Genomic DNA, 13998 nt, shown 5'->3' with positions numbered 1-13998 from the left:
ATTTGAGGCTTCTGGAAGTGTGCATCCAAGCCTTATCGGCGTGTCTCTCTGCGCTGGGCAGGACCAGGATCCGGTTTTTGATATGCTTTCTCTCCATGCTCTGCCCAGGAAGCGGAGCAGGCCTCCGTGTCCACCGGTTGGCTTTGATGTGACACGGACAACACAGAGCAGCATGTTGAGTGGCCGCTGTGCAGGAGTGAGCCTCCTGTCGTCCGGGGGAGTTTGCTCAAAGCCTGAGGAGTGGGAAGGAACTGGGGCTCACATCACATCTCCCCTTCAAAGCCTCACCCTATTCTGAGAGTAGCCTCCTGCTGCCTTCATGCACCCAGAGGACTTCCCTGGCGGTTATGTACCCGCCACCCTCTGTCATCACGCTGCCTTCCCTCTCCTGCTCCCCTCTTTTTGCTCCCCCATCTTGTGGACTGCCACAGGAACCCCCAAGTCTTCTCTTCCTGTTATACAGAACAATTGATCTGTTCCCAGTTTTGATAGGGGGGGCTTGGATGCCCCCATAATCTCCATCAGCTCCCCCCAAACCATCCCAAATAAACAAGGTCACCCCCAAAGAAATCTTAGGAATATTTTGTGCTTTTTAAGCACAGTCTTTAAAATAAGCCCCTTCCAACCCGCCTCCCACAAGCTCCTGCTCTCAGATTTTCCCACAAGAGTTCATCAAAGGGCTCAGAGGGCAGAGGGTCTTCCACTGAAAAGTATTTCCTTCCGTGGAAGGCTGCTGGGAGTATAAAGGCACATTTCCCCATGTTACTCATGTATTTTAATTAATCTTCACTAAAATCTGCCGGTTGGGAAATACTGTTCCAATTTTGCAGAAGAGGAACCCGGCTCCTGGCTGGATTGGAAGGCCTGTCTGGCATGACAACCCCAGGCTCTGGGGTGTCAGATGTCTTTCTTCTCTTCAGCCCCCTCACGCCAGGTAGGTCCCCGCTGGGCTCAGCGCAGCACCACCCCACCCGCGGGACATAGCTGCTCCCTCAGCCCCTGTGCAGGTGACCACAGCTGCCTGGCAGACACCCCAGACAGAGGCCTGAGGCGGTGCTCAGTGTCATTCTCCATATTATTTCCCAGGCTGCTCCCTCCAGGCATGTGAGTAGATGGCACTTCCTGTCCCCTTGTGATCGAGTGGGGTCATTTGTCCAGCCCTGGCCGATGAGGTGTGAGTAGAAGTGACTTGTGTCACGTCAGGCTGGAGCATTCAGTTGCCAGGTGGAGACCCTCTTCCTCCGCTGTGGCTTCGGACGGGCTTCGAGGTGGTGGCTGCTGCATCGCCCGGGCCCTGGGGGGGGGCGGGGGGGGGCTGGAGAGCCCGGCCAGCCCTCCACAGACGTGCAGGTGCCTGGGAGATAGCTTCGTGTTGGGAGCCGCTAAGACTTGGGTTATTTGTTATTATTGCAGTACGACCTCGCCTACCTTGACTAGTACAGATCTCTGGAAAGGAAAGCCAAGATGGAGCTGAGAAATGGCGTGGAGGACGTTGTGTCTCTGGAGACCTGTTTCGTATTCTTTTATGAGATGGTCCATCAGCTGCGGCCACAGAGGAGACAGAGGAGACAGTGGAGAAGCTCAGGAAAACAAAGGTCCTTCTATGCACAGGTCCTAGAGACAGGAGGCACGCATGCCACATGTGGAAAAACCCAGGATGGTCAGGAGGGGGAGGGGAGAATGCTTAGGCCACAGCCTTTATTGGGGTTTCCATGGGAAAGACAAGACAGGGCAGGTGAACAGTTTGGGCTAGACTGGTCTGAATAATTATAGTGGGCTCTGGGCTGTCGGGGTCTTTAGCTGCTGGGCCCCTGGCCCTGGGGTGTTTGAGGCAGAGGAGTATGGCCTCCTGGGGTGCATGGCCTGATAGAGGTCTGGCTCAGCATGTGTGATGCCAAAAGCCCAGGCTGGATACCTGTGGTGTCTCGGCCCAGCAGGGACCAGGTGACGCTGAGTTGGCCCTTTGTTGGATCTTAGCACATCTTGACATGAGTGACTGAGATTGCTTGTTGCCTACCCAGTACCCACGCTTCCCTTGTCCTTTGTAACAGAGCCCCAAGATTATCTGGCAACGTGCCCAGCCTCGCATGCCACTGCGTGGCCATGTGATTAGATTCTTGCCGCCTAAGTAAGTTGAAGTCCACCTGGACTTCTTAGTGGGCTTCCTACAGGAGCTGACTCAGCTGGAGGTCCTTCTGCCTCCTCCTTCTTGCTACTAGAAACATAGCTGTCGAGGCTGCAGCCCCAGCAGCTGTCTTGGGTGGTGCAGGTGGTAGACGGTGAGTGTGAAAATTGTGAAGACTGGGAAGATGTTTCAATATCTAATGAAGGCATCATAAAATCTTCTATAAAAATTGACTGTCCAGGAAGATGGGCCACAATTCCCATGTGGCTTTGTACCCAGCTAGCAAAGCCCTACTGAATCAAGTAAGTCACAGAAGGGGCTGGAAGAGATATCTCTGGGTGGGCTGAAGGCACTGGGGACATTTCTCCAGCCCTGGAGGAGGGCAGTTCTTCGGCAGAGCAACTCAAACAACTGGAGAAGCAGGGCTTTGAACGTACATTCTAGGGCTCTCTTTGCCTTCCTTCTCCTGCACAAGTTGCACCAGGGCCCCTGCATGCCCACCCCACAGCCTCCCCCAGAAGCTGGCTCTCCGCCAGGCAAAGGTAGTGGGGAGGAGTGTTCCCAGCTGGCTCTCCAAGCTGCCTTCAGAAGCGCAGCTGGGCCTCCCCAGGAAATGGGGCAGAGAGTTAGTGAGAGAAGGCCAGTGTGGGGAGACCCCAGACCTACAATGAATGCTTCCTGAGCTAGACAAATCCCTCCCCCCAACTTAGGTACCCCATCTATAAAATGGGATAATAGTGCTCACCCTGCCTCCCTCACAGGGATGCTGAGGGGTCAGCCTGCTGAGCTAGGAGGTGCGCAGGAGGCGGGTGAAAGGCAGGTGTGCAGTCTGGAGGGGTGGGGGGCTGGTCCCAGTCACAGGAAGCAGAAAGCAATGACATATGTCCTGGTGGGCCCCAGCCCTGGCTCAGGTGTCTGATGGACCCAGGCTCGATAGCGTGACCTGTCACTCACGCATCTTATGATCCTGGACCTGAGCTTTCTCATCTGTAAACTGGGCATTATTTCTGTAGCTAAAGATTGAAGCTAACAGATGTGAACCAGTTGGCACAGTGCCTGGTGCATGGCAGCCCTCAGCAACTGGTGGGTCTTTGACCACCCGTTCCTGGTCTCAATGGACATCTGCATTCTTACTGGATGCCCTGTTTTCAAGCCACCTTCCCATGTCTGGTGAATGCCCCACCTAATGACACTTCCAACAGAGCAGCCTCAAATTACCAGCACACTTTGTATAAGGGCTGAGCACAGGACCCAGACTCCCCCAGTCACACCCCTCAGCACAGAGCTTTGAGGGAATCCATGGCCAAGGAGGCAGGGGCACACAGACCCACTTTGGCAGTGCCTACATCCAGTGTCTGGAGTCACCAGGGACAGAGGTTCTGCAGGGACTGGCCAAGGTCTGGGTGTCAGCGGGACAGGCTGCCATGTCAGTGCCTCATGGTGGGGGGCTGAGGGGTGATCTGGCCATAAGGCCTCTAGGCTGGGCTCTCTGAGTCTCTCAGAGGTTATGGGCTCCCCAGTAACCTTTAATAAGTTCCCTTCCTGCTTAAGTAACCCACAGCCGGTTTCTGTTGAAACCCCAGCTGACTCCCCTCCTCAGGCCCAGATGCTGACACTTTCCCTACCCCAAGTTGCCTGTGTATATTTAGATGCTCCTGCTGTGCCTCTGGCCAAGAAGCTTGGCTGTAGCAACCAGCTTTCACCAGCAAATTACAAAGTTAGACCCTGGCCCAGACTAATGAGGGTACTCAGGCACAGCCACATTTATGGGAGAGCAGCATTTGCAAGGGGAAAGCGGACAGATTCTGGGTTCAAATCCCAGTTCCACGGCTTACCACGTGTGATCATGGGCCCACAGCATACCTCTCTGAGCCTCAGCTTCTTTATCTGTCACAACACCCCAATGGTCATTTTTTGTATGTTTTAGGGGTTTAAAGGAGGTAAGGGATGGAAAACCCCTTGCCTCATGCTTAGCTCACTGTAGGCATTGGATCTGAGAAGAAACTGGGTCAGGAAGGAGCAAGACATTCTTTCTCACGTTATAGTTCACATCTCAATCACCTGGAAAGGTAAGTCAAACGCAGAGCGGGATGCAGCAAGCCTGGCTGTGCCCCTGGGATCTGTATTTTTAGCAAGTGTTCCCTGCCCAGAGGTCTTTGTTGCAGGTGGCTGGGGTCAGTGCACTTGGAGAAATACAGGATCCAAGGGCAAGAACAGAGGAGGGGAGGGCGCAGATAGCGGGGCCACCACAGCAGTGGGGCCTCTGAGGACCTTAGCTTCCCTCTTGCTGGAAGCTTCTACAGTGACCGTCTCAGGGAGGGTCCAACCTGGATTTATGTTCCAGAAAGGATGCAAGTAATTTCTGTTTGTTTGATCTTTGATCACATTTAGAACAGTAATGGATACATTTTTCTCACTTGGATAATGCAAAAATCCAATAATGTGCATATTATAATAGTTCAAATTTAGCTGGCTCTTCCCATGAGCCCCGCAGTACTTTGTCTGTGCTAATAAATACAAAGTGAAATCATTCTCCCCATCTCACAGGTGAGGAAAATGGGGCCCAGAGAGGTAAAGTGACCTGCCCAAGGTCACGTGGCCTAAGCGTAGGGATTTAAGCCCAGGCAGGCTGGGATTCCACAGCCATACAATATGCCGTGGCCCCTTTAGGATATCACTTTGGGGTACTGTAAGGGCATTATAGGTTGTGGTTTCTGGCAGGTGCCTGTGCTTCCAAGCAAGGGGCTGGGGTCCTGGGCAGGACTAAGTGGGGTGAAGTGTGAGGGGGTCAGCACCCCGCCGGGCCTCTGACTCACCAGGGCCCTTGGCCACCACCTGGGAAATCCATGACTCAGCTGCGTGGGGATGGGAAAGGCTCCTGTAGCCCCAGTGGCTCCATTCAGTTCACAGCCAAGGCCTGTTCACACACTCAGGCTGTGTGACCTTGGGCAAGGTGCTCCACTCTCTGAATCTGGGGGCTGCTGGGAACAATGTGAGACCGGGTTCTACCCCATGCCCAGCAGATTGCCCAGCATGCAGACGGAGCACTTCCTGTTATCATTCAGTGGTACTGATGCAGCTGTGGTGATGTAACCTGGGTTTTCTACACCATCCCGATTCCATGCAGAGGGTAGAAGTGCACAGCTGGTGCTTCTCTCTGCCCAGCAGCCACTCCCCCTTCTTCCCCAAAAAGCACCCCCATTTTCACTTGAACCGCCGACTTTTGTTTCTGTAACTTGCAGCTGGACTCATTCCAAGAGGAAGTTGGAAACTTACATGTACTGAGTGCCAACTATGTCCTCGGCACTGCACATGATTCATTTAATCCTCAGGACAAGCCTGTAAAGCAGGTACCAACACTCCATTTGTAGATGTGGAAACCGAAGCTCAGAGAGGTTTAGTAACTTGTGCAATGTCACAGATCTGGGACACAGATCTGATGCCCCAGCCCAGCCCATATTTTAAATGAGTCAGCCATTTCATTTATAACTGCGATTGACTTTTCTAGGAGGGGCGTTCATTCACTCAGCAGATACTTACTGAGAGCCTGCTATGTGCCAGGCATGATGCTACGCCCTATGGATAAGAACCCCCCAGACAAGTCCCTGCCCTCAGGGAGTGCCCATTCCAGACGGCACAGAGGTTTCATCTCACAGGCCAAATCCAGGTGGCACTAGCTACCTGCAACATTATTGTGAGAGAATTCTGAGCCGCCTCTGGGCTCAGCAGGAAGGGGTAAAGTGGCTGATTACTCAGATCTGTGAAGGGTGGTGGTAGAGGGTTTCCAAGTATATGGTCCATATTGGATACCCATGGTTTAGACTTTTGGAGATTGTTCATACAAATGTACAACAAAGCAGAAACATATCCTGGTCAGAGCACAGGTTCCAGTTTTCATTTTGAAAATAGCCACCGTAGATCTAATAACTAGGCCATACCCTCAAGGAACTTAGGGTCTAATTTGTAGCCTAAGACAGATGAACAATACAAGATGATTACTATGAAAGAACAGAACGGAACAGCACAGTCTGATCCAGAGCTCAGAGGCGGGACGGGCCACGTGGATGGGGGTGACAGGGAGACTTCCTGGAAGACGAGCTCAGTGGATTTGGCCAGGCGGAATGGGGGCAGGGGGAAGGCATTCCGGGAGAAGCAGCAGCACAGGCCTTTGCCTGGAAGTGTGAGGTGGGAGTGGAGAGGACTGTGGCTGGGCTGGGGTAGAAGCACTGGGGGAGAAAGGCTGAAATGGTAACGATGGGGACGGACCATGAGCCTCAGTGTCAGGCCCCGGAATTTAGTGCTGCTCCTCCCCCTCCCCCCTTCCCGCTGCAGTGGGGAACCACTGAAGACTGAGCGAGGGCATGGCAACACAAAGTCCTCTTGTTGGCTGGAACAGGGGAGAAGTCAGAGATGGAGGAGGCTGTAACACCAGGGCATGGAGTGAGTGCCCCTGCATGTAGGTGGAGGTGAGGGGATGTGGGTTCTAGTCCCAGATCTGTGCCAATGTTCTGTGTGACCACGGGCAAGTTCCATACCCTTCTGGAAAAAGCCCCTTTGAGACCTTGGCTGAGTGAACTGAGGTATGTATGGGGGCAGGGGGTGTCACTTGGTTCAGTTAGGGTCTCTATTTTCTACTTTTCTTTGGTCTTGAAGACCTGACCTAAGGTGGGTCCATCACTCATGGTTTACCACATGCTTCAGGACCATATGGCTCAGCCCTTGGGTGTGTCCACACCTCAGCTTCAAGTGCATTTGTCTCACAGAAGAGAAAACAGAACCTTGGAGGCTGCAGCTGTGTTACTTGGGAGAGGGACTTTGCCTCTCACCTGCTTCACAGGGATGGCAGGAGCGAGCCACTGAGATGATGACTGTGAAGCACCTGGGGCAGGACCTCGTACTCTGCAGGCCATGAGGGCTCCATTATTGGCCACTGCCTTTCTTGCTGTTGTCTCCAGTGTGGGCCTCTTGGCTGTAAGCCCCTGAGGCTGGCAGTGTCTCCTGCATGGGCTGAACACCAGCTGGGCCCCGGTTGGGATCTGACGCCCAAGGCTAGTGTCCCTCTGCCCAGGATCGTCACGGGGACTGTGACGTGGCCCCGCCTGGCCTGCCGAGCAGCCCCAACGCTCACCCCACCCTGGGCGACTGCCCTGCGTCATTCCTCCTGGGACCACCCAGCACAGGGGGTGTGGCCCTCCCCAGGCACCAGGTGTGACAGGCACCTCTATACAACCAAACCCACCAGGACCTCAGCTAAATTCCTCCCCCTTTTCTGTTTAATTTTATATGATTATTTGGGGGAATAGTCAAAAAAAGTTAAATTTTTTCAAAATTTAAAAGGCACCAAAAAGTGCGCTATTCAAAAATCCCCTCCCACCTCAGCACACAGCCCCCTAGTTCTCCTTCCTGGAGACAACCCATCTAAATTCCTTTTTAAAACAATTAACCTTAATTTGATCCCCCCGATTACAAAAATCATAAACATTCAAAGCAAAAACTAACTTCAAAAGAAAAGAAAACAAAACCCCACCACCTTGAAACAGACACAAAAGTACAAACCAAAACCCCACCCACAATCCCACCATCCGGATTTCCAGCGTTTTAGGATATGCCCTCCCAGACTGTTATCAGTGCATATTCACTTTTCAAAAAATGAAGACAAAACACAAGATGGTTATCACAATATTGATTTTTCAATATCTTGCTGGAACATTTCCTCATGGCTTCTTCCTTAAATGATGTTGACAGCTTTGTGATCTTCCACAGATGCTGCATTATTTAACTGACCCTAGCGATGGGCATTTGGGGATTTCTAGATTTCCCTATTATAAGAAACACGGTGATGGGCCCTGAGACCTCACTGCCTACTTGTTTATTTTCTTGTAGCAAATTCCTAGAAGAGGAAATGCTGGGTCACAAGGTATGACCATTTTTTAAGACCCATCAAACTGCCCTCAATGAGTTCAGCAGGACTAGTTGTCCAGTCCAAATCCGATTTCCTCAAGGCCAAGAAGTCTTGGTTCATAACCTTCTCAACAGGAGCTGTGAGCCCCTAACCCCACCTCCACATCCAGACTAAGGCCAAAGCCCTCCTCTGAACCTGGTAACCTAGGGGCGGGCTGACTCAGCCGCAGGTCCTTACCTGGGCCCATCCCAGTCCTGGGTGAGTCAGCTGACCAGGGAGCAGGAACCCAGCTGGGACAAGGGCCACCACCTTCCAGGGAGGGGACCAGACTCCGTAGGCAGTGGCTAGAGAAGGACGAGCAGCAGCACCTGGCCTGCAGGCGAGAGCGGGGCAAGGGCAGCACCTGGCCTGCAGGCGAGAGCGGGGCAAGGGGCCCCTAGAGGTGGGGACAGGGATAAGGGAGGCCTGCTCTCACCTGTCTTCTTCCCTCCCTGTCCCAACCCTGCTGCGACTTCCAGGCCTTTTTCTCTCAAGGTGCTTTTCTCTGGCAGTGAAATGTGAACTGGGGTTTCCTCTTCTGAGCCCAGCCCTGGGTCAGGTTCGAGGGCTGGGTGATCTTTATCCAGACATCACTAGGGCTCCAGGCTCCTCCTCACTGCCTGGGTCAGTTCTCACGGAGACAGGACCCACACTTTGCTCCTTGAAATGGGCCCCTGGAAAGCCAAAGGGCAACTCCCACAAGGAACTGAGTGCAGGCCTCAGTTTCTGTCACTTACTTCTCTGCCTGAAGCTGTTTCCATTAACGAGCTCCCTACCACGGCAAGGAGAACCTGCTGGGGGAACTGGGCCAGTGGCCTGATCTGAACACTCGTTTCCTCCTGTGGGGACTCCCATGCAGTCAGCGGAACTGAATGAGGGATATAAGGGGCTGGAACATGCCCTCCACACAGCCAGCCTCAGAAAATGGTGCTTAAGATGGGGCTGCTGTGTGCTGGGCCAGTACTGCACTGGCTGCTGTACATACGGTGGCCCCAACTACTAACAACTGCACCACCATCACTTCTCGCCTGGGCTCGCTGTCCACCCGTGCCCCCTAATCTCTCCTCCAAATGAAAGTCAGACCATGTCACTCTGCTGCTCAAAATTCTCCAGGGGCTCCCATCTCATCAGAGTAAATGCCAAGCCCTCAGCATGACCCACAGGCCCTACAGGATCTAGTCCCTCTCGCTACCTCTCCAATCTCGTCTCCTACTACTTCCCCTATGAACAACTGACTTCAGTCTCACTGGTCAGATGTTCCCTAAACAGAGGGCAGTGGCTTGCCCTCAGCCTCAATGCTTTTCCTTCCCCACTTAGGCTTTTGCTCAAAAGCCACCTGTCACCCCCCCACCCACCCCCTGGCAGTGAGGCTCTTCCGGACCTCCAGGCTCTACCCTCCACTCTGCTTTATCTTTCTCCCCATCACTTCCCACCACCTAACATGGCATAAGCACTTATTTAATCCAGCTAGAAAGTGACACTCAAGGACAGATTTTTCTTTTGTTCCCTGCCTTATTACTTGTACTTAGAACAGTACTGGGACTTAGGTGCCCAGTAAATGTACCGAATGAACAATAGCTAACGATTATTACACGCCCTTTATGTACTAGTGCTTTCTGTACATATCTCTTTTATTTAAGAATCTTTTAATTAATCTCCACGGTAACTCTGTGATGCAAGTATTGTTACCCATATTACAAAGGAATAAATGCCATGCCAAAGGGACTTGTCCATGCTTGCTCTCCCAAGTCAGAGGCAGCAGTCTGAATCCATCCTGCCTGCCTCCAAGGTCTTTGGCTCCCGCTCTGCCTCTCCTGGGCCTGGGTTCAGGAGTGTCCACACTCCTTGAAGAAGTCCACAGCTTTTCTCCAGCAGGTAGTACAGCCTGAGAGAAGGAGAGGAGTATATGCTGGTGGCTTAGCAACAGCCTCTTCCTTTCCAACTCACCACATCCCTGGGCTAATTTGGCCTTCCAGGAGCTGTTCCTCTGACACTCTAACCCACGCTTCCCTCCCGCACACTGTCTTCTGAAGGATGGATGAGTTGTCCACAGGAACAAGTGGGCGTCCCGTAGTTTCAGCTCTTTGGAACAAAGTGTTCCAAAGGAGTGTTCTCGTTCCAAAGTCCAAAGATGGGGGCCGGCGACCCCTTTTCAGCCCTGCTGGTCTCTGAGGACCTGATTGCTGCTTTGTTGTGGGAGTTGTTATTGCTCAGAATATTACAAAGTACAGAAGCTCAGGGATGGAAATCCTGGAAAATGCAGTGGGAGAGGAAAATTTCTCTGGGTGAGGTAGGTTAGATCGGTTCCTTTCTTTTCAGAGGAGCTAGTTAATTTCAGGAAGTCATCAGCACCGAACTGAGCAAACTCTTCCATTGTCAGACTGCAGGAGCCAGCCTTTCAATCCACCTCATCAGGGCACTGTTTTTACTCCCCTTCTAGGCCCAGGGTTTTTCTTCAAAGGACTTTTTGGGGCTTTCTCTTCCCCTTGGGTCTGCTTTTCTACTTCTTTAAGAAACAGTAACTGGATGCCTGCTGTGTAGCAGGCAGTGGGCACAGCACTGGGGCTTCAGAAATGAGCCACATTCCTGACCAAAGAGGGCGACAGGCAAATACAGCTCAGTGGAAATCCAACCCAGGAAATGCAGAAGACCTTGCTCACAGTGGGTTCTTAATAAACAGTAGTGGACTGAATGATGAATAGGCGAATATGAGATTCTGTGGTCTAGAGAAGGGAGGCTTGCCTAACTCTGTTTGGTTTTGGGGATTTGGGGGGAAAAGAAGAGGAGTTCACCAGATGAACAAGGTGGTGGTGGCTGGGGGGAGGTGTCAATGGCATTCAAGACAGAGGGGACAGCACCTGTAAAAGCACAGAGGCATGAACTAGCAGGGTGAGTTTTAGGATCAGCAAGCAGTCTAGAATAAATGAAATGCAGGGTGAGTGTGCAAGAGTGAGGAGGTCACCACGAGTCAGTGGAGAAGGTACCAGGGGTCACGTCATAGAGATTGGAATATCAAGTTGAAGTCCCATATTTTCTCCTGAGGGCAAGAGCTGGGTATGGCTGGAGAGCAGGAGCTAAGGATAACTCCCAGATTTCTGGCTCAGACCATGAGGTGCATTTGGTGGTGTCACTGTAGAGGGGCAGCAAAGCTGGGGTAAAATGAATTCAATCTGAATAAACTGCAGGAGGTAGTAAAGATCTGGGAGGCGGCTGGACTCCTGGGCCTGGGCCTCCCTATCCCTGGAGTAATACTCCACTCTCACCCTGCTGAACCTCCATCCTTCAGGGTCCACTCGGCGTCTCCTACCTTCCTCCAGGCCTTCCCCGTTGCCCTAGACTTTTATCCTGCACCCCGCAAACCCAACTGCCCGAATCTCTAAAAATGTGCAGTGGGTCCAATGTTGCTGTGGAAAGTGATCTGCCTGGCCGAGCCCAAGACCTCTACCCTGGGGGCCAGGCACTCAGTCATTCTTGGGTGGGATTCCAGAATAAATCTTCGTGGAGTGGGGCGGGGCACGTGCAGTTCAGCACTAGGACAGGAAGGCAGGGCCAGGCAAGAAACCTGGCACGGTGGGAAGGACGGTGACGTCACAACGGTAGGGCATACTCGGGGATCCAAGGAGCTTCCGAAATCGTAGGGAACGAGGGAGCTTCCTCTTCATTATGAGCAACAGGCAGCCCGGAGCGCAGGCGTGTCAACTTTGCCCTCCTCCCTCCCACAGCTGCCTTAGGACGGAATCTTATCAGCGAGCAGGGGGCGGCTCAACCGCACCCTCGCCCCTTCGGGAGGCCGTTAATGGACCGGGGGTCGGGGGCGTGGGGAGGCGAAGGGACACTCGCCCCTTTAAAGCGCGATTTGATCCGCGTAGACTCCAGGCGCGTAAAGAGCGGACGCGGACCCTGACTGAGACTTCCCATCCCTTACTCTGCTGCTTTACCTGATTTTGTGTGTGTGTGTGCGTGTGGGCGCCAGCCACGAGCGGCTGGAAAAAGCAAGAGGCCGGGTGAGTTTAGCCGGCCAGCAACCCGCGGGGCAAGGAGACCGCCGTTTGCCACCCGCAATCGCGGGATACCCTGCGAAGCGCCCGTAACCATGCGCAGCCCTGGGTGGGTGACACGCATGCGCCCTAGCGGCCGCTGCGCGTTCCAGCGGCTTGGCGGGATTTCTGCGCAGGCGCCGTAACCCATAGCAACCAGGGGCGGCCTCCCGCAGAGTTTGGAGCTACCGGAGCGTCAGGGTGGGGAGTCGTTTGGAGAGCTTTGATCCAAGATCGTTGGACAGATTGGGAAACTGAGGCCTGGGGTGAAGAACAGGCCCTAGGAACCGTTGGGGCTTTCTCCGGTGCCCGAGTGCTCGGAGTTTTGTGCCTGGCTGCGTTCAAAAAGCGGGAAATTGAGGCTGAGGGAGGGGGCGGGTTCGTCTTGAGTGGTGGTTCAGTGTCCCCCCCCAACAAGGTTAAAAAAAAATCAACGTGATGCCCTCTCTGTACTATAAAGGAGAAATGAGAGCAATGAGCAATGAAAGTAATTTATAATAAACGAATATGCCCTTCACTATGTAAAAGTTCAGACTGGGTGACACCCGGTCACGTCTGTACCTAACTTAAAATGAGAAAGTTTGGATTTAATAGATAGTATTCAACTAAATTTTGCCAAAGTTTACCTGCGGCATCTTTTTTTTTTTTTTTTTGGCTGCGTGGGGTATTAGTTCCCCGACCAGGGATGGAAGCCTCCTCCCCTGCATTAGAAGGCGGATTCTTTACCACTGGACCACCAGGGAAGTCCTTATATTTGGCGTCTTGAGTCAAAGGTTAAATGTATTTGTATACAGGCGTGGCGTCACTGTGACAGCTACAAACGCAGACACACATGGGTGCGTTCTGGTGACTCACCTGTGCTCAGAAGGATTGACAGTGATTTTCCACAATGGTGAACAAAACAAAGAATAACTTCCTCGGTTAAGCTGGTGTATACATTTCTGGATAATATATTATATATTAAAACCAGGGAAAGTTTCATTGTATTTGTATATAAAACAGGTTATAAACAGGTTTTTTGCCTCCATGAAGGTTTGGCAGGGTATTGGAAAGTTGTGCAGGACAGCTTTGTTGTGGTAAGCTGTTCTGTGCATTACAGGAGGTCCGGGCCTCTACTCCCTGCTTCCTAAATGCTAGTAGTGTCCCCTCAGTCGTGTGACACCCAAAAATGCCCCCACAAATTTCCAATCCGTTCCTTGGAAAACCACTGATTTATTCAGTCGAATAGCAATTTTTGCCGGCATCCACGTGCTGGGTGCTGTTTTGGTGGGGAGGCATAGGGTGGTGAACAGGACACAGTCCCCACCCTTCTGAGTTGGGGCCCAGTATGAGGAAATACCCAGATAATAATCATATAATATGATAAATAACTTGACAATAGGGACAGTACAAGTCAGTTTGGGAACACATGAAGACCTGGCCAACTAACAGGGGGTCCCATGGTCTGAAAAAGCCAACCAGAGAAGAAACATTTGAGCTGAGCCTTGGAAGAGCACCATGCAGAGAAGGGTGGTGTGCCAAGCAGAGGGATCAGCATGACTGAAACAGGTCCAGTGTTGCTAGCACACAGTGGACACTCAAATGTTGTGAAAGAGTAGATGGATGACTGAATGAGACACGCATATTTGCTGGCAGGGAGCCATTCCCCACTGTATATCATGAACCGCTACATGGCAGGGGAATACCTGCCTCTTGATTCCACCCAGAGCCCAAACCTTAGTTGAGACCCAGAGTAGGTGGCAATGGTGAAAGGGTCCCAGACACAGAGGAAGGGTTGTGTGGTCTTAGCCTGGGAGTGATTTCCAGGAAGTAGATCTCTGATTCTGCTCTCCCAGAGGGCAGCTGCTAAAAATATAACTGGCTCTGCTGCTTCAGTGTTTGAAAAAGCAGGGCAG

The 13998-nt window shown here is 52.4% G+C and overlaps 1 protein-coding gene across 2 annotated transcripts in view; it reads left to right on the top strand.

Moving 5' to 3' along the window:
- Window positions 1–864: 864 nt before the first annotated feature.
- The window catches only part of SDCBP2 (syndecan binding protein 2), a 33128-nt gene continuing 19994 nt past the window's right edge, over window positions 865–13998 (top strand). The window contains exons 1-2 of one of the 2 annotated variants that reach the window (XM_082359404.1): window positions 865–934; window positions 1414–1595. In XM_082359404.1, the coding sequence (XP_082215530.1) occupies window positions 1465–1595 (131 nt within the window). In that variant the 5' untranslated portion in view covers window positions 865–934; window positions 1414–1464. Of the gene's footprint in view, window positions 935–1413; window positions 1596–8293; window positions 8407–13998 lie in introns of those variants that run through there. The other variant, XM_082359405.1, reaches the window with a different exon arrangement.

The sequence above is a fragment of the Balaenoptera borealis genome (genome assembly GCF_965194805.1).
Source record: "Balaenoptera borealis genome assembly, chromosome: 16".
NCBI lineage: Eukaryota > Metazoa > Chordata > Mammalia > Artiodactyla > Balaenopteridae > Balaenoptera > Balaenoptera borealis.
This window is presented reverse-complemented; position numbering and strand designations above follow the sequence as displayed.